The sequence below is a fragment of the Cynocephalus volans genome, chromosome 1, assembly GCF_027409185.1.
Source record: "Cynocephalus volans isolate mCynVol1 chromosome 1, mCynVol1.pri, whole genome shotgun sequence".
Lineage (NCBI taxonomy): Eukaryota > Metazoa > Chordata > Mammalia > Dermoptera > Cynocephalidae > Cynocephalus > Cynocephalus volans.
Genome location: NC_084460.1, coordinates 93,849,876 through 93,875,349, shown reverse-complemented (window position 1 = coordinate 93,875,349; position 25,474 = coordinate 93,849,876). Strand labels below are relative to the sequence as shown.

The 25,474-nt window shown below is 36.0% G+C and overlaps 1 protein-coding gene across 1 annotated transcript in view; it reads right to left on the bottom strand.

The window, feature by feature from the left end:
* The window catches only part of LOC134382919 (EGF-like and EMI domain-containing protein 1), a 572,482-nt gene that overhangs the window by 19,477 nt on the left and 527,531 nt on the right, over positions 1–25,474 (bottom strand). Inside the window, 2 exon segments of the mRNA XM_063103582.1 lie at positions 4,597–4,719; positions 6,441–6,560. Of these exon segments, the coding sequence (XP_062959652.1) occupies positions 4,597–4,719; positions 6,441–6,560 (243 nt within the window).

The window sequence follows — 25,474 nt, the reverse complement described above, 5'->3', positions numbered from 1 at the left end:
TTGACCTTTTCAATAAAAATGAAAGGTCTCCTACTTTAAAAAACAAACAAAAAAGCCAATAATGCATGTCATAACCATTCTAAAAAAATAGTTTATCAGTTTCCTAAAAACTTAAATATACACTTACCATATGACCTTGCCATTCCAGCCCTAGGTATTTAACCAAAGAGAAATAAAAACTTATGTTCACACAAAAACCTGTACACAAATGTTTATAGCAGTTCTCTTCATAATTGCCTAGAACTGGAAACAACCCAAATATCCTTCAGTGGGTGAATTATAAACCAACTGTGGTATATCCATGCAATAGAATACTACTCATCAAAACTAAAACTTCATGTGAGCAACAACTTGACTGAACCTCAAAAACATATGTTGAATGAAAGATTACACACCATATGATTCCATTTATATGACATTCTTGAAACAAAAAAGCCAAAATTCTAGTACTAGAGAACAGATCAGTAGCTGCCAAAGGTTAGGGATGGGGAATAGGTGACAAGCCAGTGATAGCGCAAAGTTTTCTAGGTTTAATAAAACTGTTCTTAATCCTGATTTCAGTGGTGGTTACATAAATCTATACATGTGTTAAAACTTATACAAGTATTTACTAAAAAAGTTCATTTTGCTGTTAATTTAAAAATAAAAGAAGAAAAGATAACCCTCCCCAGATCCCACCTTTTTCTCCAGTGACTGTCACCTTCCCTGATTCTCAGCAGCACTTGGCACTACTGGTTACTCCCTTCTTCAAGCTTTTCTTGTTTTGCCTTCCAAGAAATCACATTCCCCAGGTTTTCCTCACATCTTACTGGGCACTCCTTTTCAGTGCCTGGCACGTGGTAGGTGTTCAGTAAGTTTTTGTTGAATGAATTGGTACATCTAGCCACACTGGCATAGGGCTCTCTCTGGGCTAGAGGCAAGTAGTAGCTAGAGGAGGCAAGCAGTAGCTGTCCTCTTTAGTCCCAGAATGCCCTCTCCAGTCCAACACAGTCCCACGACTCCCTGTTGTCTTAAACTTGGTTCGTTTTGCATATATATTGTTACTGTCTGTTTTGTGTTGGGGTTAAGAGTTTTGATCCCAGATTAGATTAGATTTAAGGTACAGAAAACTTACAAATTTTCCAATACTGATTGATTTTTCAGGAGGAAAAAGCAGTAAAAGTATCCATCTGAAAAATTCTATATAGGCTCTTTCTATTCTTGCTTTTTTCCTGTGATATTACATCAGCACAGCTCTAAGACTGTTGGTAGTAGTTTAATTTAAATATAAATGATACTATGGTAACCTCATTAAAAATATATGGGACTAAAACAAGTACAAACTCAGATCTATAGCTGACCACTAGAAGTAAGCTGAGATTTTTGAATCTCTGATACAGATGATAAACAATGATTTATTATCCTACTTAAAAAAATCATACTTAAAAAATTAATCCTTGTAGTTTCTCATAGGTAGTAAATATATTGTTTGCTTGATAGATAAAATGTGCATTAAATATATATGGAATGATACCATATTAGGTTAAAGTATATTACATATTGCTTGGTAATTTGGGAGAAGTCTGATTTAACCATAATATATCTGGAATTTTCTAATTTCTAATCACAAGATAGTGAGAGCTAATACATAGCACATTATTAGGGTTCAATTGTTATACTATAAAGTGTTTTGAGACCTTCAAACAAATTATATAAATATAAAATATTGTTTTCTAGGAAAAAGGTAAAACAAGTATCATCCTAAAATATACTTGTTAGATGATGGGCACATGATTCCTTGTTAAACATTGCCAGGCTCTGAAAAGATTTACTGCACCCCAAACAACTCAAAATACCAGTTTTCACCAAGAAAGGTTTGTATGTCAGTTAGTAAATATTGAGGTCTGGTGAGGACTGCAGAGAGAACCTAGCCAAATATTCACATAAGGGAAATAAATGTAAAAATATACTTCTAGCAAATGTGTTCAACTCTAGAGCAAATTGCTTTCCCAACTAAATTCTACAGAAAACCTGCACCTCATAACTCATTACCAATAATGACCCTCTTTCATGATAACTGAAAATTCAACAGATTGTAAGAGGTTTTATTCTATACATTTGTAAAATGTACTCATCACCTAAACCTCCAGCCACATTAAAAAGACAAAATATTAATAAGAAAGAAAAACCCATCAACATTTTTCTCTTCCTAAAAGGACTCCTTAGGGCATTCAGAAAAAGACTTACTTCAGAAGAAGTTGTATCCTAATTAGTAGTCAATTTTTCTCTCCCATCGTACTTAGTTTGCTCTTTAAAAGGCAAATATCACTGTAGCAGAACTGCAGTATTTAAGCAGTAGAAATATGCCAACAGACCTTAAGGTGACACTGGCAAACCAGTGTTGAATTAAAGAAACATAGAATTTTATGCAGGGGAGAAGAATGAAGAATTTAGTGAACTGGATGTCTATTCATGAGGAAGCTCAGGAAAGAATGCTAAAATATTTATTCTATTTATCACTATCATATAATGTATGAGGGGTCATATATAATGTAAATATATATATGTCGGGGACATATAATGTGTGAGACATATAATGTGTGAGGGGTCTTCAGAAATTTCATAGAAAGATCTGTATTATCTTTTAATTTCATCTTTCCACAAACTTTTTGAAGTACCCTCATATACAAACATGATGAAGATGAGAGGATAGTGTATCTGGAACTGAAAGACTCTAGTTCAAATTCTAGTTCTGTCACTTACTAATTTTATGGCATTGGGATTTTGGCTTCAGCACTGAAAGGATGGTTTACTAAACGTGAAGAACTGAGAAGATCATCTTTGGGACTGAGACTCAAAACCTGTTTTGGCTCTATCAAGTGTGTAATGCCTAAAAGCCATGTAAGTGGAGATGTTGATTAGATAGCTTGGTACATAAGAAGAGAAGTTGGAAATATAAATTTGTCATTGAGGAGCAAGAAATGGAAAGGAAACTAGGAAAGTACATTAACACAAAAGAGAAGAAAGTGTTTCAAAGAGGATGAGGGTAGTCAACTGTGCGGAAAGCTGCTGAAAGGTCAAGGATAAAACCAGAGAAGTCACCATTCAATCTGGCAACATGGAGGTCATGGGTGACCAGTGGAGGGGAAGAGATGGAAACCTGGTTAGTATGGGCTGATGAGATAATGTGAGATGAGAAAGAGGAGATCTTGGCTATAGTCATCAAAAATTTTGCTGTGAAGGGGATCAGACAGTAGCTTTAGTGGGATGAGGGTAATTTAAAGAGAAGATACTTAACCAGGCTGCTATGCTGATGAGAATGATCCAGAAGAAATAATTGATAATTCAGAAAAGAGGGGGATAATTTCAAAAGCAAAGATCCTGAGATGTTAAGAGAGAAGAATCAAAGCACAAAGGAGAACCTGGCCTTTAATAGTAATAGGACTGCCTCCTTCATATTAGTAGGAGTGAAGCATTTTTGATGTGATTCTGTGCAAGATTTGGAGTCAATTGTTAGCTTGGATAATAGTTTGAATCCATTTTTTTGATTATGTAAGAGACAAGGTGGGGATAAAGTCAAAAAGGAGGGGGTGATATTAGGATTTAGAAGAGAAGGAGGTGTTAAGCATTCATTTTGTTCAGGGTGAAAGTAGACATATCTTGACACTATAGCCATGTGGCTTAATCATTGAAGTTTTATGGTTCTGAATTTAAAACAAAACCAGCTGGCATGGTTGTGTTTTGAACACAGCAAAATTCACCTGCTAAGGTACAGGTATGAACTGGAGGAAAAAAAGAAGAAGTCACTTAGAGAAAGGTAGGGTCTGAAGATGAAGAAAAATGAATTGTTGATGTACTAAGACAACATAAGGGGCAGAGATGGATAAATCAGCCAAAGAAATAAGAAAAAATTCTGTCATTTGAAAAAGGAGAAAAGAAGTAGAGATGGTTGAGGATGGAAGTTATTGAGGTAGAAAACATGGAACTTGAGGGAATTTGTAGCTTTATTTTATTTATTTATTTATTTTTTGTCTTTTTGTGACTGGTAAGGGGATCGCAACCCTTGGCGTGGTGTTGCCCTCACCGCGCTCAGCCAGTGAGCGCACCGGCCATCCCTATATACGATCCGAACCCGCAGCCAGTGAGCGCACTGGCCATTCCTATATAGGATCCGAACCTGCAGCGGGAGCGCTGCGCTCCCAAGCGCAGCACTCTCCCGAGTGCGCCAGGGGGCCGGACCTGTAGCTTTAAGTTTTACATTGGGGCATTAGAGTTCTATAAATACTGCATGACAGAGGAGACGAAGAGCCATGGGCCTGGAAGAGCCCAAGTCAAAAGACTTGAAACTTAGTCCTTGCCAACTACACTATGGATCATCATGCAAACCATTTGCTGTTGACTCTGGGCCTCTGTTTCCTCGTCTACAAAACAAGGGAGTTGGACTAAGCTCCCACCCCCATCCTAGACCAGTGAAAAACATTCTCAGGAACTTTTGCTTTGGCAAAATATTTTGTTTCTTACTCCTGTTTAATATGTGCAAAAGGTTGTTCTCTTGTTTCTTACTCTTGTTTAATACTTGTAAAATGCCACACATTTCCTGTGAGTGCTGCCACTGACTGTAACACTGTTTTCCATTGGCTCCCAGCTCAAAGCCAGGGTGGCAGGCACAAGTGAAAGATCCCACCGAGTTCACACAGTGATGACCACAGTGAGCAAGCCCTTCAGCACATTCATGTATATCTGCAGAAAGAGAAACACAACAGCAGTGTCTTAGGAGCTCTAATTAAGACTTATTTATAAACTATAGAAATGAACTAATGTATTCCATATTTCCATCCTCTTAACCCCTGATATCCAGTGTCACAGTAAATTACTACATAGGCTCCATATTCTGTGTGAAGGGAGCATTTGTAAATAAACCAACTGTTTATGACATTACCTCTACAGTTGGTCTTATGCTCTCACACACTTCTTAACATCTATTAGAACCTACTAGAATCTGTTAATTTGTACAAAAGAGAAAAGAAAACAAACAAAAAACAAGCCTAACATGTCCTTTAATAATATAGGTAGAAGGCACTGTAATTTGTCTTTATGAATATTTATCACTTTCTTAACCAAAAATGGCATCTTTCTGATTTAAATTATATAGTATGTGTGGTCACAGACAAGGAGGTTTTGGACCTTCATGTTTAGAAATCCATGGTTTATGTTGTGCATATGACTGTCACAAGGCAGTGCCATTTAGACACTGGTACCCTCTCTCTCTCCTAACACCAATTGTCAATTCTATTTAGTGTAACTTCAGTTTTGTGGCCCAGGTGATCTCTGCTCCTTTCCTTTAAATGGCTAGGTCTTACCATCATTTTTCAACTAGTACTTCTTCCTTGTACTGTCCTGCATGTCATCCCCAACAGGGCACTTAAGAGAAATGCTCATTCTTCTAATGTATTTGTAAAAGACTAGGTAGGCATTAGTTTTGAAAATAGATTTTCCAGAAATAATGTATCAGATGTTAAATAGAAGTTTGAAAGGGATTAGACAGATATATGCACATATCTATATCTATACATGTATAGATTTGTCAATTTTCTACAAATATTTAATAAGTTCCTATTTTATGCTAAGTGTTGAGCTTGACAGGGACTGTGGAAACAGAAGACCAAAGCAGAAATGTTCTCTGTCAGAAAAAAATGTTAACAAAATCCACAGAAAATTTTATCTTAGTTTTGGATTAAAGAAAAAAAATGAACTTAACATTAATTTTTGTGTCTAATTTGTTTTCAATTTCTTAAACTGTTTATCAGTCCCATAAGTCAGGAAACATTTTGGTATTTTCATAATTAATCCAAATAAACTGTTTCTCATTTCATAAAAAAGGCATAATAAAAATGAAGGATTTTGTGATTTCTCAGAAGTTATTAAAACAAAGATTGTCTCACAGGAATAACTTCATTTATCAGTTCCAGCCATGAAATAATTTATCACTTTCATCTTTGAATTGAAGTATGTCTGTTTTGCTATTTTAGGAAACAAAAATGTGTAACCTTGTATTTAAAGAGTTTCTTTTTTTGTTTTAATTATTCTTAACTTCTAAGAACACTCATTTGCACATACTTGCTTTTCAAAGGTTATCCCCACCTTCTGTAGCCTGTAATAAAAAACTCCCTGTGTGGTTGAAGGTTTTGAAATATTAATTCTGGAATTCACTCCAGAATGAAAAACAGAAAACAAAAAGCATTAATTCTGAAGCTATACTAGGTCATTTGAAAAAAAAATTGTAACTAAGAATTTCACTGAGTTTTTATAGTATCATAAAAATACCTTTCAGAATGAACAAATAAGAATTTAAATGTTCCTTTTTAAGCATAAATGAAAACACCTTTTCTGACTATTCAAAACTGAATTACCACAAAATTTCAAACAATTGCACAGTTAAGCCATCAGCTTCAACTTCTTACCTTCACAAGTCCTTTTGTCTTCAGACAGCTGGAACCCTGCGTGGCAGGCACACGTGGCCACGCCGTTCTCACTCTGACATATGTGGTCACATCCATTCCCACCTGAGCAGTGGTCCATCTCTGAAAGCAATTAAGCAGTGATAGTTTATAATTCACTCAGTTTAGAAAGATATACAGAGTGGGCAAGTGGACAAAGTAAGGTAAAAAGGGCACTAGGTCCATTGGCTTTCTCACTTAACGATGGTAAGAACCCCAGAAAGTCCTCTCTCGCTTTTACGTGGAATTCATTCAATAAAAGCTATTCCATTTTGTGATCTGAACCCCCAAGTCTGAACAAATCTAAATGCAGATCAAGGCCAAAGAAAAATTAGCTTTATGTCGCTCTTCCCAAAACTATATCTCCTGCCTTGTGGTATCCAAAGTTAAATAAAGAATCAGCAGGAACTCCTCCAGACACCTGTGCACTTTTTCTCCTTCTCTCCCCACCTTTCTGCCTTTGAGCAGCAGCAGCATCTTAGACACATCTCCTCTAGGTCCCCTCTGCCTTTGAATACGGAGTCATGGTGTGAGGAGAACGCAACCTGGAGACATGAGAGTCCTAGCTACAGCTGCCGTGGGATGGTAATAAAGAAGTACAAACCCCATTGGAATTAAGTAAACTGGCCTCTTTTTCCTCTTCACTTGCTCCTGTCATATTTTGTGCAAGTTCAAAGTAGTGAGAAGCTACATATTCTATCAGGAGAACCTCCACACAGAGCATATTTCTCAGTTTATGAGTTAAGTGATTCTGGTCTAACAGTAAATCCAGCCTTTTCTACATTACAGGCTGCTGGAGTGGGATTGTAGAATTTCAACTCCTGCCTCTCCCTCCCATACTTTTTTTTTTTTTTTTAATAATGCAGAGTATAAAAAGCAAAACAGTACATAAAACTTCTCTGTCTCACATTCACGCAGTTTCAACCCATCTACTACCATAATGGTTTCATGCCTTCAAAAGTTTCTTGTGAACATTTCTAGACTTTCTTTATGAAAATACAAGTAATACAGAACATACATTGTTCTGTTCCTTGTTTCGGGTTGATAGGGATGGATTGAGTTGAATTTATAGATCAATTCAAGGAGTATTGATATTTGAACAATATTGTCATCTGATCTATAAGATGTTTTTCCATTAATTTAGATTTTTAATTGTTTTCAACTATGTTTCATAGCTTTCAGTATATGTTTCACACTTCTTTTGTTAAATTTGTTCCTATAAATGTATTTTTTTGATCCTGTTGTAAATGGAATTGTTCTTAATTTTACTTCTAAATTACACATTGTTGGTGTATAGAAATACAATTAATTATATGTGTTGGTCTTATATCCTGTAACCTTTTTGAATTCCTTTACTAATTCTAATAGTTTTTTTAAAGTGTATTTTTAAAGATTTTCTATTCACAAGATCATGTCATCTGAAAATAGATATTTTACTTCTTTCTTTCCAATATGGATGGCTTTTATTTTATTTTCTTATCTTTTTGCTCTGGATAGAACCTCCAGTACCATATTGAATAGAACTGGTGTGAGCAGACATCCTGTCTTATTTCTGATGTTAGGGGGAAATCTTTCACTATTTCACAATTAAGTATGACGTCAACTGTAGGTTTTTCTTTAATAGGTTCTCTTTATCAGGTTAAGAAAGTTACTTTCTGTTTCTAGTTTGTTGAATAATTTTATAATGAAAGGGTGTTGGATTTTTTACCAAGTGCTTTTTTTCTGCATCTATTTAAATGACCATGTGGTTTTCATCCCTTTTCTATGGATATGGTAAATTATATTAATTCATTTTCAAATGTTGAACCAACCTATTTTACTGAGATAAATTCAACTTGAGCATAGTGTGTAATTAATCCTTTTATATGTTGCTAGATTTGGTTTCCTAGTATTTTGTTGAAACGTTCTACATTTATATGCATAAGAGATATTGGACTGTTGTTTCTTTTCTGTTGAATCTGTGCCTGGTTTTGGTATCAGGGTAATATTGGCCTCATGGAATTAGTTGGGAAGTGTTTTCTCCATGCAGTGAATTAAATTCTCCCCCCACTACCCCCAAAGTCACTGAAGCTTAATCCCCACTGTGAATGTTGAGGATGGGAAATCCTATTATAGTACTTGAAAGGTGGGGCCTTGAAGAGGTGATTAGATTCTGAGGACCAACTCCTAGTGAATGGATTAATAATGATGGTCATGGGCACAGTTCTGAGGGCTTTAAAAGGAAAGCATGTGAGAAGTTATCTCTCTCTCTGCTCCACCATCCTGCCATGTGAGATGCCTAGGTCACTGTCACCACCAACAAAACCTTCACCAGATGAGTACCCTGGACTTTAGACTTCCCAGCCTCTGAAACTATAAGAAGTAAATTTCATTTTCTTATAAATTTCCCAGTTCCAGGTATTTTATTATAAGCAACATAAATGGACTAATACAGAAAATTGATACCATGAAAGTGGGGTTTTGCTTATACGCTTGGAAATATGGAAGCGGCTTTGGAACTGGGAGTTGAAAGGATGTAAGAATTTGGAGGGGCAGGCTAGAAAAAGCCTAGCTGCTGGTGGAAATTTAGAAGACAGGAAAACCAGGGAAAATTTGGAATGTTTTAGAGACTGGTTAAATGGTGATGAGCAGAATGTATACAGAAATATGGATTGTAAAGACCATTCTATGGAGGTCTCAGATGTAAATAAGGAGTTTATGGAAACCAGGGCAACGATTACCCTTGCTATGAACTGGCAAGGAATTTGGCTGCATTCTGTTCATGCCCAAAATCTTTATGGAATATGGAACTTCAATGTGCTGACCCAGGGTATTTGGCAGAATAAATTTCTAAGCAGAAAAAGATTCAGGAAGCTGCATGACTACTTGCAACAGCCCATGCTGAGTTATGGCAGCAAAGGCATAACATAAAACCAGAATTTATAATTAAAAGGGAAGCAGAGGATAAAGATTTGGAAAAGTTGTAGCCTGGTTATGTGGTAGAGAAGCAGAAAGCATTTTCAGGAGAAAAATTCAATGGTGTAGCCCAGTGACCATTTGCTAAGGGTAGTAATACAGAAGAAAGGGATTATCAAGAAAAGGTGAAAAAGGCCCTGAAGGCATTGTAGAAGTCTTTGCAGCCAGCCCTTCCATCACAGGCCCAGAAGCCTAGGCAGATAGAATGGTGTTGAGGAACAGGCTTGAGGCACCCTCCATGGGCTTGCTGCCCAGGGCCACCTTGGGAAGCTGCTACTAGTACTAGCATGCCAGCTGCTCCAGCTGTGGCTTAAATTGGCTTCAGGTGTGGCTGGACCCACAGCTTTGGAACACATAAGCTGGAAGCCTTGGCAGTGTCCATGTGGTGTTAAGTATGCAGGCTGGCAGAATGCAAGAGCTGTGGAGGTTTGGGAACTTCCATCCCAATTTCAAACTATGTATGGAAAAAGCTGGGGACCCAGGAAGAGATCTGTCACAGTGGCAGATTCATCATATAGAGTCTTCACTAGAGTGATGCCAACAGGAAATGTTGGGTCAAAGTTGCAGTAGAAAAATCCCACCAAGGCCTTGCCTAGTGGAGCTGTGGGAGTGGGACCACCATGGAGACTACAGAATTGTGGAGCTACCAGCATGCAGTGCCAGCCTCTGAGAGCTGAAGCATGGCCTGAGATAAGGAAAACCAAAGGAGAAGAGCTGCCCAAGGACTTGGGGAACCCACCCTCACTACACCATGCAGAGGATGTTAAACATGGAGTCAAGGTACATGATTCACCAGCTTTGAGATTTAATGCCTTCTCTTCTGGGTTTTGAATTGTTACCCTTTTGTTTTGGCCTATTTTTCCCTTTTGAACAGGTCTATGTACCCTATGCTTGTCCCACCATTGTATCTTGGAAGTAGATAACTTGTTCTGATTTCACAAATGGGATTTTGAACTTTGGGCTTTTGAGTTGAAACAAGTTAAGACTTTGGGGATTAAATGAATATATTTGTATGTGAAAAGGATATGAGTTTTGTGGGGGCAGAGGGGAATGCAGTGGATTGAATGGCCCTCCAAAGTCATTGAAGCTAAATCCCAACTGTAACTATGAGGGTAAAAAATCCTATTATGATACTTGAAAGGTGGGACTTAAAGAGGTGATTAGATTCTGACATCCATGCCCTAGTGAATGGATTAATAACGGTGGTCATGGGCATGGTTTTGAGGGCTTTAAAAGGAAAGCACATGAAGATATGCTCTCTCTGTGTGCTCCACCATTCTACCTTGTGAGATCCCTGGGTCACTGTCACCACCACTAGGGTCTTCACCAGTGTATTCCCTGGATTTTGGACTTCCCACCCTCTGAAACTGTAAGCAATACATTTCATTTTCTTTATAAATCACCCAGTTTCAGGTATTTATGTTATAAGCAACAGAAACCGACTAATACACTTGCTATTCATGAACACAAAATATTTCTAAATTTATTTAGTTTTTCTTTGATTTTTTTCATCTGAGTTTTGTAGCATTCCTCATGCAGATTTTTTACATATTTTGTTAAATTTTTACCTAAGTATTTCATTTTTGGGGGATACTATGGTATTGTGTTTTTAAACTCAAATTTTACTTGTTTGCTGCTGTATACAGGAAAGTAATTGACCTTTGCATATTAAGCTTTTATTCTGCAATCTTGGTATAATCACTTGTTAGGTCCAGCAGTTTTTGGTTTTGTTTTGTTTTTGCTGATTATTTTGGATTTTCAACATTGATGATCATGCCATCTGTGAGCAAAGACAGTTTTATTTCTTCCTCCCAATGTGCATACATTTATTTCCTTTTTTTGTCTTATTGCATTAGGTAGGAATTCCAGCACAATATGGAAAAGGAATAATTAGAAGGAACATCCTTAGCTGTTCCTAATCTTAGTGGGAAAGTTTCTAGTTTCTTACCATTAAATACGATGTTTACTGTAGAGTCTTTGTAGATATTATTTATCAAGTTGAGGAAGTTCCCCTCTATTACTAATTTACTGAGAGTTTTTATCATGTTGGTTTTGACAAATTCTTTTCCTACATCTATTGATATGATCACGTGATTTTTCCTTTTTAGCCTGTTGATGTGATGGGTTACATCGACTGATTTTCAAATGTTGAATAGTCTTGCATACCTCCGGTTTTGGTATATAATTTTTTTTTTTAAAGATGACAGGTAAGGGGATCTTAACCCTTGACTTGGTGTTGTCAGCACCACACTCTCCCAAGTGAGCCACAGGAAAGCCCTGGTATGTAATTTTTAAAAATACATTGTCAGATTCAACTTGCTAATATTTTGTTAAGGATTTTGCATCTATGTTCCTGAGATATATCAGTTTGATCTTTAGTCTCCTTTTAATATCTTTCTCTGGTTTTGTTATTAGGGTAATGCTGAACTCATAAAATGTATTAGGATATATCCCCTCTGCTTCTATATTCTGAGAAAGACTAGAAAAAAATTGGTATAATTTCTTCCTTAAATGTTCGGTAGAATTGACCAGTGAACACATCTGGCTTGGTGTTTTCTGTTTTGGAAAGTAATTAATTATTGATTTAATTTCTTTACTATGTATAGGACTTTCAGATTGTCTATTTATTCTTGTGTAAGTTTCGATATTTTGTCTCTAAAGGAATTGGTTCATTTTTTCTAGGTTATCAAATTTGTGGGCATAGAGTTGTTCATAGTATTTCTTGGTTACCCTTTTAATGTTCATGCTGTCTTGTAGTGGTTTTCCCTCTTTTCTTTCCAATAGTAGTAATTTGTGTCCTCTCTTTTTCTCTTGGTCTGGCTAGAGGCTTATCAATTATACTGATCTTTTCAAAGAACCAGCTTTTCATTACATTGCTTCTTAAAAATTGATTTCCTGTTATCAATTGTATTGATTTCTGCTCTAATTTTTATTATTTCTATTTTTTTCTTACTTTGGACTTAATATGTTCTTCTTTTTCAAGTTTCCTAAGGTGAAAATTTAGATTATTAATTTTAGGTCTTTCTTCTTTTCTAATATATACATTCAATATAATAAGTATCCCTCTAAACACTTGTAGAGGTCAAGGGAAAGTTTCCCTCTGCCCTCTAAAGATTTGTTGAAAATGAATAGACGAAAGGAAGATCAAAAAGAGAAAAGAACACACAAAATGTATTAATGTTCATATGGACACAGTAACTATATACAAAGTATGAAACTCGAAGAGGGGCCATATAGTTGTGGCTTAAATGCTCTCTTCATAGGGAAGAGATATATGGACCCAGCAGGCAAACATTACTTTGTAAATGATTCCCTTTGGAAGCCAGATGGGACCTACAAATTATGGGAAGGTGTGTGGCAAACCTGCACAGGAACAAAGATTGTCTTATTATGCAGATAAAGCCTCCTAGGTAATCTCTGGGAGTTGCCCCAAGAGACTAGATAAAAAGTCTGTCTGGACATGCTGATGACTCCCTGTCTCTTCTTTTCTCAGGTGGTTGATCCTTTCTGTTTATTTGATGAGATTCCTAGAGAAGGGGGGTCTTCAGACAATTGTATTTATTGTGGAAAAAATCTTTCTTAGTCAGATAAGGAAATACTAGAGACAGTCCCACCTGGTATTTTGGGAAAGAGGATCAGAGAAACAGGGAGGCAGGGTAAGGGCAGAGAAAGACCTTGGGTTTGAGGCTTATTTCTGAGGCCTTCCAATTTTCAAAGCCATCAGCATGCCAAAGTGTCATATTTTGAGGGATTTTTTTTCCATGCCTAAACACACAGTGCTTTTGCTGCATCCCAAAATTTTGATAAGCTGTGTTTTTATTTTCATTTTGTTCAAAATATTTAAAAATTTTTCTTGAGATTTCTTCTTTGACCTGTGTGTTATTTAGAAGTTTTCTCCACGTATTTGGGGGATTTTCCAGTTATATTTCTGCTATTGATTCCTAGTTTAATTTCATTGCATATAAACACAGACATTTTATACACAAAGAAAAAAGATTTCTTATTCTTTTAGATTTGCTCAGGTGTGTTTTATGGCCCAGAATGTGGTCTATTTTGGTGAATGTTCATGGAAGCTTGAGAAGAATGTATATTCTGCTGATGATGGATATAGTATCATATAACAAAGATACTCATTATATCAAGATGATTAGTGGTGGTGTTGAGTTCAACCATATCTTTACTGATTTTCTGCAACTGTCTATGTTAGAGGGGTGTTGAAGTCTCCAACTATAATAGTGGTGCATCTATTTCTCATAGCAGTACTATCAGTTTTTGCCTCTTGTAGTTTGATACTCTGGGTGCATACACATTATGAACTATTATGTCTTCTTGGAAAAGTGACCTCTTTATCATTATGTGATACCTTTCTTTATTCCTGATAACTCCTTGCTTTGAAGTCTGTTCAGTCTAAAATTAAGATGGCTACTTCTGTTTTCTTTTGATTAATGTTAGCATGTTATATTTTTCTTCATCCACTTACTTTTAATGTGTATGTGTCTATATTAAAATTAGGTTTCTGGCAGACAACACACAGTTGTATTTTTTTAATGATCCACTCTGGCAATCTCTGTCTTTTAGCCATTATTTCCTTGAATATACTTCCTATGTCTCTTTTTTCTTCTCCTTTGGGTACACCAATTATGTGGAGGTTATTTCACTTAAGGGAGTCCTATATGTGCTGTATTTGTGTCTTTTGTTCTTAGTCTTTTTTCTTTTTGCTCCTCTGCTTTGATAATTCCATGTGTTTATCTTTGAGCTCACTGATCCTTTCCTTTGTTTGATTAAGTCTGATGTTTGAGCTTTCTATTGAGTTTTTCAATTCAGATAATGTATTTTTTATTTCTAGAATTTCTATTTTTTTAATTCTATTCTTTTGTCAAGTTTCTCATTCTACTCCTGAATTTTTTTCCAGATATCATTTAATTTTCCATCTGTGTTTTCCTATGACTCCCTGAGCATCCTTAAGAGGGTTATTCTAAATTCTCTGTCAGACATTTCATAGATCTGCCGTTCCTCTATGTCCATTGCTGGTGTTTTCTTTGTTTTCTTTGGTGGAAACATATTTCTCTGTGTCTTTATGATGATGCCTAGGCATTTGAGGAGACTGCTACCTCTTCCAAGTTTTATAGGTGGTTATCAGAGCTTTGTCTCCGGTCTGTAGTTTTTTGTTTTCTGTTCTATGGTGGGTTAATAGTTACCATCACCAGTTAGACTCGGCATAGGAACTAATGTACTGTCCTGTGGTTAGTTCCTGAGCTGGGGGAAATTCATTTGGGAACCAGAGCTTGAGCTCTGTGCTTGAGCTAAATTGCTGCTTCACTGCTGATTCTCTGCAGAAGACTTTTTGAGTGGATTGTTAATCACTTTTGGGTCTGGGCTGTATGGAAATTCCAGCCAGGGACTGAGTCTTTCCTGCAGATTGAGATCCCCTGTAGTTCTACTGCCCTGACCAATTTATACTGAGACCAGCTGCCCTCACCATGCCTAATGCTCTCCTGTCATGCCAGGATTTCTCCTGAACTCCAACCACTTCCCACGGGGCAGGCCATCTGTGTGCCCATTGTGATAAGTCACCCACCTCTGTGCAGCTCCTTTCTCCAGTTGGCTGCAGTTCTTTGCTCCTATGCAGTCCCACAGGAATCCTGCCAGTGGTCTTTACGGCCTATGGAATGATATGGTGTGTTCCAAAGCCCTCCTCTCCTCTGCAGAATCCAAGCAGGTTTATACAAAAGGTACCACTGAGGCTTTTCCTGGCCTTCATCTGTGTGCAGCATCCACTTCCACCCCCCTACCAGGGTGGCTCAAAATGGCGAAGGCTCAGAATGGTAAGTGCGATCCCTAAACCCTCTCACTGTGGTCTCTTGCACCTTCATGAACTCTCCACGTCTCTTTTCCTCTTCCCCCAGCTCCAGCAGTCCCAGATTGGCAGTCTATGCTTTTTAATAGTTGCAAATTGGTTACTTGTCAGTGGGGAGCAATGCTGGGAATCATCTATTTTGCCATGTTGATTTAGAGCACTGATGCTCAAAGTGATTATTGATACAGTTGGATTAATATCTACCATATTTTTTACTGTCTTCCTTTTGTTGCTCGTGTTCTTTGTTTCTATTTTTGTCTTCCACTCTTTTTCTGGCCTTTGTGGTTTTAGTTGAGTATTCTGTATCATTCCATTTTCTCTTTTTTCTGAGCATATCAGTTATGCTTCTTTTTTTTCCTACATATTTCACTAATTGCCCTAGTTAGTAATATACATTTAATACCTAATCTAAGTCTACTTTCAAATAACATTATGCTACTTCAGTTAGTGTAATTACCTTATAATAACAAAATAATCCTAATTCTTTCCTCTCATCTCTTGTATCATTGCTATCATTTATTTCACTCATATATAAGCATATCCATATATATGTATTAGCATACATAATAAATACACTATTGCTATTATTTTGAACAAACTGTTACCTTTTTATATCAATTAAGAATAAGAAAAATAAAAGTTTATTTTACCTTTAATTATTTCTTTTACAATGCTCTTTCCTTCTTTGTGAAGATCCAAGTTTTTGACCTAAACAAATTCCCTTCTCTCTAAAGAGTTTCTTTTAACATTTCTTGCAAGGAAGATCTACTAGAAAAAAATTCCCTCAATGTTTGTTTGTCTGAGAAAGTCTATTTTTCCTTCACTTTTGTAGGATAATTTCACAGGGTACAGAATTCTAGCTTGGCAGGTTTTTTTTTTTTTTTATCTCAATGCTTTAAGTATTTCACTTTACTATCTTCTTGCTTGCATGATTTCTGAAGAAAAGCTGGATGTACTTCTCACCATTTTCCCCTCTATTAGTAAGGTGTATTTTTTCCCTCTCACTTCTTTCAGAATTTTTTCTTCACCTTTGATTTTGAAACTTATCCTGCTTCATATTTTCTGAGATTTCTGGATCTCTGATTTGGTGTCTAAAGTTAATTTTGGGAAAATTCTCAGTCATTATTGCTTCAGATATTTCTTCTGTTCCTTTCTATTTCTCTCTCTCTCTCTTTCTCTCCTGGGTATTCTTATTATGAGTCTGTTTCACCTTTTATAGCTGTCTCACAGTACTTGGACATTCTGTTTGTTTTTTTTCAGTCTCTGTGCTCTTTGACTTTCAGTATTAGATATCTACTGATATATACTCAAGCATGGCCTGGATCCTGCATGGAGGGTGCTGGGTCTTGGTGCCATTGCCTTGGGGCCTGGTGGTCAGTGGCTGGGGCTTCTCTCAGGGGGAGGGACTCACCTGGTGTGGTCTGGATCCTACATGGAGGGTGCCGGGACTTCGTGCCAGTGCCTCGGGGCCCAGGGGTTGGCCCTATAATTAGGTCTCAATCTTTTAGTGAGCTGATGCCTCTGGACTATGAACCTCACAAATGATTCTCAGTTTCCCATTCCTCTTTCCCTTGGGTGAGATAAGATGGCTAGAGTGAGCTGGAGATGGGCATTTCCCATTTCCCACATGGAAGGTTAGAGCTGGTTGAAGCTGGGTATTCTTCCCCCAGTTCAGTTAGGCTATGATAAAACCTAACCCAACAGGTTAGGCTCTGATTAAATAGTTTTTCCTGAGGGTAGGCTTTGTTAAGAAAAGTGCTCTAGTGTATTTAAAAGTGATTTCTTTTCCTTTCTTCTTTTTGGAAGTAGGAGAGAATTTTCTCCAATATTTAGTGTGAGAACTCAGTCAAGCTCCTGTAAGTAAAGCTTACAAAAGTGTGGAGGTCCCCCTGGCATTTTTAATTCTCAGTCTTGTCCTTCCTGAAGCTCCAGCAATTTGTCAATCACAGTTCAGATTTTCTTACCCTGCACTCATTCCTGCATCAGTTTCTGTTGTAAGTCTCTGCTCTGGTAAGCCATGACTCCCTGTAATTCACCTTTCTACCTCTCTAATCTTGGGGGTAGAAGTTTGCCCTGTGTCCTCACTTCTCTGTTGGATGCAAGAAGAGTTGTTAATTTTTCAGTCTGATCAGTTTTTTACTTGCTGTTAGAGGAAGTAGTGACTTCCAAGCTTCTTATGGGCAGAACTGGAAACTAGATTCTGCTCACTGCCGTTTTACATAACAATATTTCTTGGAAATCCTTTCATTTCAGATCATAGGAAGTGTTTTATTTTATTCTTTTTTTTTTTTTTACATCTTTATTACATTCCATTTTATGAATGTACCAAAAATTATTTAAGCCTTCACCTATTAATGAACATTTGGGTTGTTTCCAGTAGTTTGTTATTACAAATAGTGGTGCAAGGAATTAACATGTCTATATGTAATTTTACATAGGTGGAGATATATATGAATTGGATTGCTCGGTCAGAGAGCATACTTGTAAATGTATAGCCACAAATATTATCAGGGATAAGAAGGGACATTCCATACTAAAAAAGAAAAAAAAATCAGCTTTTCAAGAACATATAACAATTCTAAATTTATATGCTCCTAATAGCAGAGCTTTAAAATATTTGAAGCATAAATTGACATAACTGGCAGGAGAAGTAGATAAACTCATCGATATAGTTAGATATTTCAACAGTCCTCTATCTATAATTGATAAGACAATGTTAACGGAATAGTAATAGGCATATAGGCATGACTTAAACAACTATTAAATAACTTAAATTGACATTTATAACAACTTCAGTCAATAACTGGCAGAATATGCATTCTTTACAAATACATAGAACATTGAACAAGATAGACAATATTCTGAGGCAAAAATCAAGTCTCAATAAATATAAAATGATTGAAGATATAAAGTATATTTCTTGATTGAAATGAAATTAAATTAGAAAACAAAAATCAAAATGACATCTAAAAATTTCCTAAATATTTAGAAACTTAATGATATAATTCTAAGTTATCCATGACTCAATTAATAAATCCCAGGGGAAATTTAAAACATGTTTTAAGTTAATAAAAACAACATCAAAATGTGTAAGGGAAAAAAACTAAAGCAGTGCTTAATGAAATGTATAGCTTTAAGAACTTATATCAGAAGAAAATAAAGTCTAAAATTTAGAAATTAGAAAAAGAAGAGCAAACTAACCCAAAATGAATAGAGGAAAAAGAAAGAGTGAAATCAAAAGAATAAAAAATCAACAATGATGACAATCAATAATATCAAAAACTGTTTTTTTAAAAGATCAATTAAATTGACAATCTTCTAGTTAAGCTGATCAAAAATAAAATGAGAATCCAAATTAATGAGGGAATATTTATAATGATTTTATGTAAATGTATTTGAAAATTTGCACAAAATGGGCAAATATCTTCCATGGCACAATTTATTACAATTTATCAAAACTGACTCAAGAAGTAATAGAAAGTTTTAAAAGCTCTATATTTTAATTTTTAAAATTGAATTCATAAACAAAAACTTTTCTCAAAGAAAATGATGGGCCACAGTGGTTTCGCTGTGGCACTTTCTCAAACATTTATTTAAGAAATTATTTCAATCCTACACAAACTCTTGCAGAAAACTATCAGGAGACCATGCTTCTCCACTTAATTTATTGTCAGTGTTACTCTAATACCAGAACCAGACAAACATTACATGCAAAAAAAAAAAAAAATACCATGACAGGATAATAACTTAATTAGCATAAATCCCACATAACCTCTTGACTGAAAATTCCACGTTTTGACAAGGGGATAGAGCACCTGGAACCCTTATACACTGGGTGAAAATATGAAGTTGTATAACTATAGAAGATAATTTGCCAATATCTTATAAGGTTAAATATGCACTTGCCATATGATCCAACACTTCTACTTTTAGGTTTTTACTCCATCATAATACTATTTAGAAATAAAAAAGGAATGATCTACTAATATATGCAAAAACATAAAAATCTAAAAAACATTGTGTGGAGCAAAGAAGCCAGACACAAATGATTACACACTGAATTATTTTATTTATATGGCACTCTAGAAAATACAAATCTATTCTCCAGAGACAGAAAGCCGATCACTGCTTGTTAGAACTGGGGGTAGAAATATTGTCAAAAAAGGGCATAAGAGTAACTTTGGGGGTGATAGAAATATTCATATTTTTATTGTGGTTATAGTTAGATGGCACATACATTTAAGCATGTAAAATTAAAATTGTTGCATTTCATTGAATGTAAATTATACCTCTAAAAAGTTGAGTTAGAAGAAAACAATAATAACAAAAACAAGGCCTATTTTTGTTTGATTGTCTGTGGTTTATATTAAAGACAGAGAAAATAATATTACTACTCCATTCTTTTTATATGTCTCAATGGATATTTGTGCCCCATTCAGAGCAAGTACCATGTACTATTTATTGTTCTAAGCCACACAAACATATTTGCTTCATAAATGAATGTTAATATTTTAAAGAACAGTGTAAATAGTTGACACTCCTCCCACTTTCTTTCATAAGAAAGCTGTTACAACCTCGTATATTTCCTGTTCTCCTTGCCCATGTCATTGTCCTGACTATCTGATTGACTAAGACCTATTCTTTTTCCAAGAGTCAATCCTAGGTACTATCTCCTCCTTGATACCTTTCCCAGGGATCTCAGTGACAGATCTCTTTACTGAATGCGGCCAACTTTTCTTATATTGTATTCCTTACAATAATAGTTTTAAGGAATGCTAGTAGATGTTATGTGATAAAACTGTCCAACATCAAATAAGCTTGTGAATGAGGCAAATCATCAGTTGAATTTTTAGATCCATTAATATGCTATAATGCATTATGGTCATTCAAAAGATGACAGGGTATCTAAGTTTGCCACACTTATTTCACTGTAATACTTTTCATTGTAAACTATTCAATAAATTGTTTCATAGAGAAATATGGGAATTGATGGTTGATGCCATATATTTAGTTCTTACAGTATACTATCTTCATCTTTAAGAGATAAATAACAGGACACATACTATATCTTTGAATGGATTACAATTACACGAAGGCAGGGATCTGACTCACGTAACTTCGAATACCCCTCTGTCTAGAATCTATATAGAAGATGCTTGATAAGCTGTGGTTTGATGGAAAGAGGATGTAGCTATCAGAAATTGTGTTTCAGATATTGGTCTGTAGTTGCTAGAAAAGTCAAGTGTTACCTTGAATGACGCTCAATAGATGTAATGTGGTAAACTTTAGATGCACAGCATGAATAGTACCATCTTCCTGTCCTCATGGATCATCAATTTTGGTGAATGAGATAGACAGTGTATGAGTAAATCGAAAAGAAAATTCATTACAGTTTATTATGAGTGCTGTGGAAAAAAAATAAACAGGATAATGTGAAGGACAGTAACTGAGGAAGAAAGCCTACCTGGAAAAGAAAAATAGGGACAGATGTCTTGAGACATTGAGGTAGGAAAGGTTTAGCATGTTTAAAAAACAATTTTAAAAACCCTCTTTGTCTGCACATGTAAGACAAATTGTGGTATATGATGAGAATTTTGAAATGTATTATTCATGCAATAGTAAGCCACTGAAGATTTTAAGTAGAGAAGTGGTAGGGCCATGGATAAAATTCCAAGGTTTCCTGATTCTTGGTTCAATAATTCTCTTATCATTTTTAGAATTTACTAAAAATATTTGCATTTTTAAGGAAATAATATTAAGAAAATAACTTCATTTTGAATAAGTAGCCCTGGAGCCACATACTAAACAATCGTTCACTAACTTTGCATTCTTAAACCCCTCAGTATCTTGAATCTTATGCACAGTTAAGGAATTTCAAATTCAAGAAAAATTGCTGTTTCCTTTGCACTTTGTACATAACTTGGAGAACATGAATAAGAAGATAATTTGGATGGGTGAGTTGGGAAAGATTCCACTAACAATAGTACTTTAATGGTAGTTTAAAATAAGATTTTTTTATTTATCTTGAACAGCTCAAACCATGGCCAAACATCATGTTAAAATCTAGATTATTAGTCATAATTTTCAAAGATGCTTCAGCAATATATATATATATATATATATATATATATATATGATTAAAAAATTTAGTAGTGGGCCGAGCCCGTGGCGCACTCGGGAGAGTGCGGTGCTGGGAGCGCAGTGATGCTCCCACCACGGGTTCGGATCCTATATAGGAATGGCCGGTGCACTCACTGGCTGAGTGCCGGTCACAAAAAAGACAAAAAAAAAAAAAAAAAATTCAGTAGTGACATCAATAAGATAGCAGAATAGGACTTTCCAGTTGTAGTCCCCTCACAGAAACCTCAATTTGAACAACTATTGACACAAGAAAATACCTTCACAAGAGCTAAGGAAGCCAGATGAGAGATTATAGCACTTAGGTATAGGACAGAAATAAGAAAAGATGCATTGAAGAGGGTAGGAAAAACAGTTTTACATTACTGTGAGGAGCTAGAAATCCTCTATATGAAGAAATAAGAATGAAGTAAGCATAGAATTTTGCTATGAACTCCAGTACCAGGCCTGCCCTAGTAAAGCACAGGCCAGATCTCATAGTCCCAAGGTCTAGATCAGCACCAGAGGACAAAGACTCTAAGCCCGCTCCAATGCCAGATTGGACCTCATGGCCTCAGGCTCCATGATGGTCTCAGTTTCCATGCTGGCCCCCACAGCAGCAGGGTTCAGGTCCATCCCAGAGCCAAGCCAGCCCCACTGGTTCCAAGCTCCAGATTGGCATTCATGAGCCCAGGATCCATGCCCATGGCCTCAGACTACAGTGGACCCAATGTCCAGGCCCACCCAGTAGAACTTAGCACTGGGCTAGTTTCTGTGGTTCCAGGTTCCAGAACTGCCTCAGTGGACTTAAGATCCCAGCCTGTCCCATGAACCCAGGCTCTAGGCCTGCCCCTACAGATGAAGGTGCCAAGATAGTCCCAGTGGACCCTAGCATCAGGTCAGCCCCCACAGACTCAAGACAAGGCCTGTCACCATGAACCCAGGTGCCAGCCCTTTCCAAATACCAGGCCAGACCCTGTTGACTTAGATTCAAGTACTCTCCCACTGCTAGGTTGGTTCCTGCAGACCCAGGCTCTAGGCCCATCCCTGCAGACCCAAGCTTCAGGGCCATCCCCACAGAACAAGTTGATAAGCCAATTCAGTGGACCTCAGCACCAGACTGGCCCTCAAGGACCAGATTCTAGGCCATACCAATGAACCCAAGCACCAGGCTCACCCTAGTAGACCCAGGCTCTGGACCTGACCCTGTGGACCCAGGTGCCAGGACTGTCAACCTGTTGGCCAAGGCATCAGGCCAATCTGCCCAGGACTTCAGCAGCAAATCTACCTATGGACCTCACAAGATGATCCTCCCAGAATCTCTGAATGGACTGACCAATAAAGGGCTTTTCCTGACAAAGGCAGTCTATAAAGACTTGAATAGGTGCCTACTTCTTCAAGTAATAGACACCAGTGAATGGCCAAAAAAACATAAATAACCAGGGAAACAATCCTACCAAAGTAAAAAAAAAAAAAAAAAGCACCAGTAACTAACCCTAAAGAGAAGGAGATCTGTGATCTGCCTGACAAAGAATTGAAAATAATCATCTTACAGAAGCCTGGTGAGCTACAAGAGAACACAGGACAATTACATAAAACCAGAAAAACAATACATGAACAAAATGAGAAGTTCAACAAAGAGATAGAAACTAATAAAAAGAACTAAACAAAAATTCTGGAGCTAAGGAACACAATTACTAAACTGAAAAATTCCACAGAGAGCTTCAACAAAAGACTCAATCAGACAGAAGAAAGAATCAGTGAGCTTGAAGAAGAATCATTTGAAATTTCCCAGTCAGAACAAAAAGCATAAAGAATGAAAAAGGGTGAAGAAAGACAATGGGAATTATAGAACATGATCAAGTGAACAAATATATGCATCATGCAAGTCCTAGAAGGATCAGAGAAAGAAAAAGGAACAGAAAGCTTATTTAAAGAAATAATGACAGAAAACTTCCAAATTTGAAGAAGAAAATGAACATCCAGATCCATGAAGCCCAAAGAACCCAAATAGATTCACTATAAAAAGATCTTCACTGATACATATTATAATCAAATTATCAAAAGTCAAAGACAAGGAGAGAAATTAGAAAGCAGCAAGAGAAAAACAACTTATCACATACAAGGTAACTTCTGCAACACTATCAGGGGTTTTTCTGAACAGAAACTGCAGGCCAGAAGAAGTGCAGAAAGAAAAATATCTGCCAATGAAGGTTATACCCAGCAAGGCTGTCCTTTAAAAATGAAGGAGAGATTAGGGCTTTTCCAGACAAATGAAAGCTATGGGAGGCGATCACCACTAGACTCGCATTATAGGAAATGCTAAATCAAGTTCCTCACATTGAGGCAAAAGGATGACAAATAGCATTACAACATATTAAAATATAAAACTCACTGTAAAGTCAAGAATAGAATCAAATTCAGAATACTCTAATACTGAAATGGTAGTACATAATGATGTTTAACTCCAGTATAAAAGTTAAAAGACAAAAGTATTAAAAATAACTAAATGTACAATAATTTATTAATGAATATACATCTTTTAGTATATACAAGATGCAAATATGACATCAATAACAAAATGTGGGGGAAGTAAAAGATAATGTGTAGAGTTTTTGTATGACATGAAAATTAAGTTATCAGTTTAAAATAATCTGTTATAACTCCATGATATTTTATGTAAGCCTCAAGGTAACCACAAAGAAAAAACCTGTAATAGATACACCAAAGATAAAGATAAAGGAATCAAATCATAACACTATAGAAAATCATCAAATCACAAAGAAAGACAGCAAGAAAGAAAAAATGGAACAAAACTACTAAATGGTCAGGAAACAATTAACAAAATTGGAGTAGTAATTCTTTACCTATCAGTAATTACTTTATATGTAAATGGCTTAAATTCTCCAATCAAAAGAGATAGAGTGGCTGAATGAGTAAAAAAAAAAAAAAAAAAAAAAAAAGGCTCAACTATATGCTGCCTTCAAGCAACTTACTTTAGCTTTTAGGACACATGTAAGCAGAAAATAAAGAGATGGAAAGATATTTTCCATGCAACTGGTAACCTAAAGAGAGAAGGGATGGCTATACTTATATCAGATAAAATAGACTTAAAAACAAAACTATCAAAAGAAACAAAGAAGGTCATAATAAAGGGGTCAACTCATCAGATAGTATAATAATCTTAAATGTATGTGTACCCAACAATAGAGCATGTAAATATATAGAGCAAATACTAATAGATATATAGGGAGAAATAGACAGCAATGCAAAACACTAACAAACCAAATTCAACAGCATATTAAAGAGATCATGTACTGTGATCAAGTAGGATTTATCTCTGGGATGCATGGATGGTTTAACATATACAAATCAATAAATGTGACACACCACATTAACAGAATGAAGGATAAAAACCATATAATCATCTCAATAAATGAATAAAGAGCATTTGACAAAATTCCACATCCTTTCATGATAAAAACTCTCAGCAAATTAGGTATAGAAAGAATGTATCTCAACATAATATAGCCATATATGACAGGCCCACAGCTAACAACATATTCAACAATGAAAAACTGAAAGCTTTTCCTCTAAGATCAAGATCAAGACAGGGATGCTTATTCTTACCACTTCTATTCAATATAGTACTGGTATTCCTAGCCAGAGCAATTAAGCAAGAAAAAATAAATAAGTAAAAGGCATCCAAATTGAAAAGGAAGTAGTAAAATTGTCTCTGTTTGCCAATGACATGGTCTTATATATAGAAAACCCTAAAGACCAAATCAAAAAACTGTTATAACTAATAAATTCAGTAAATTACAGGTTACAAAATCTACATACAAAAATCAGTAGTGTTCCTATATACTAACAACAAACTATCCCCCCCCCCAAATTAAGAAAACAATTATACATATAATAGCATCAATAAAAAGTAAAACACTTAGTGCTATGGATTAATTGAATTCTGTCTTCCAAAGTTCATATATTAGAAGTTTAATCCCCACTGTAAGTGTTGAGGGTAGGAAATCCTATTACAGTAATTGAAAGATGAGGTCTTAGGAGGTGA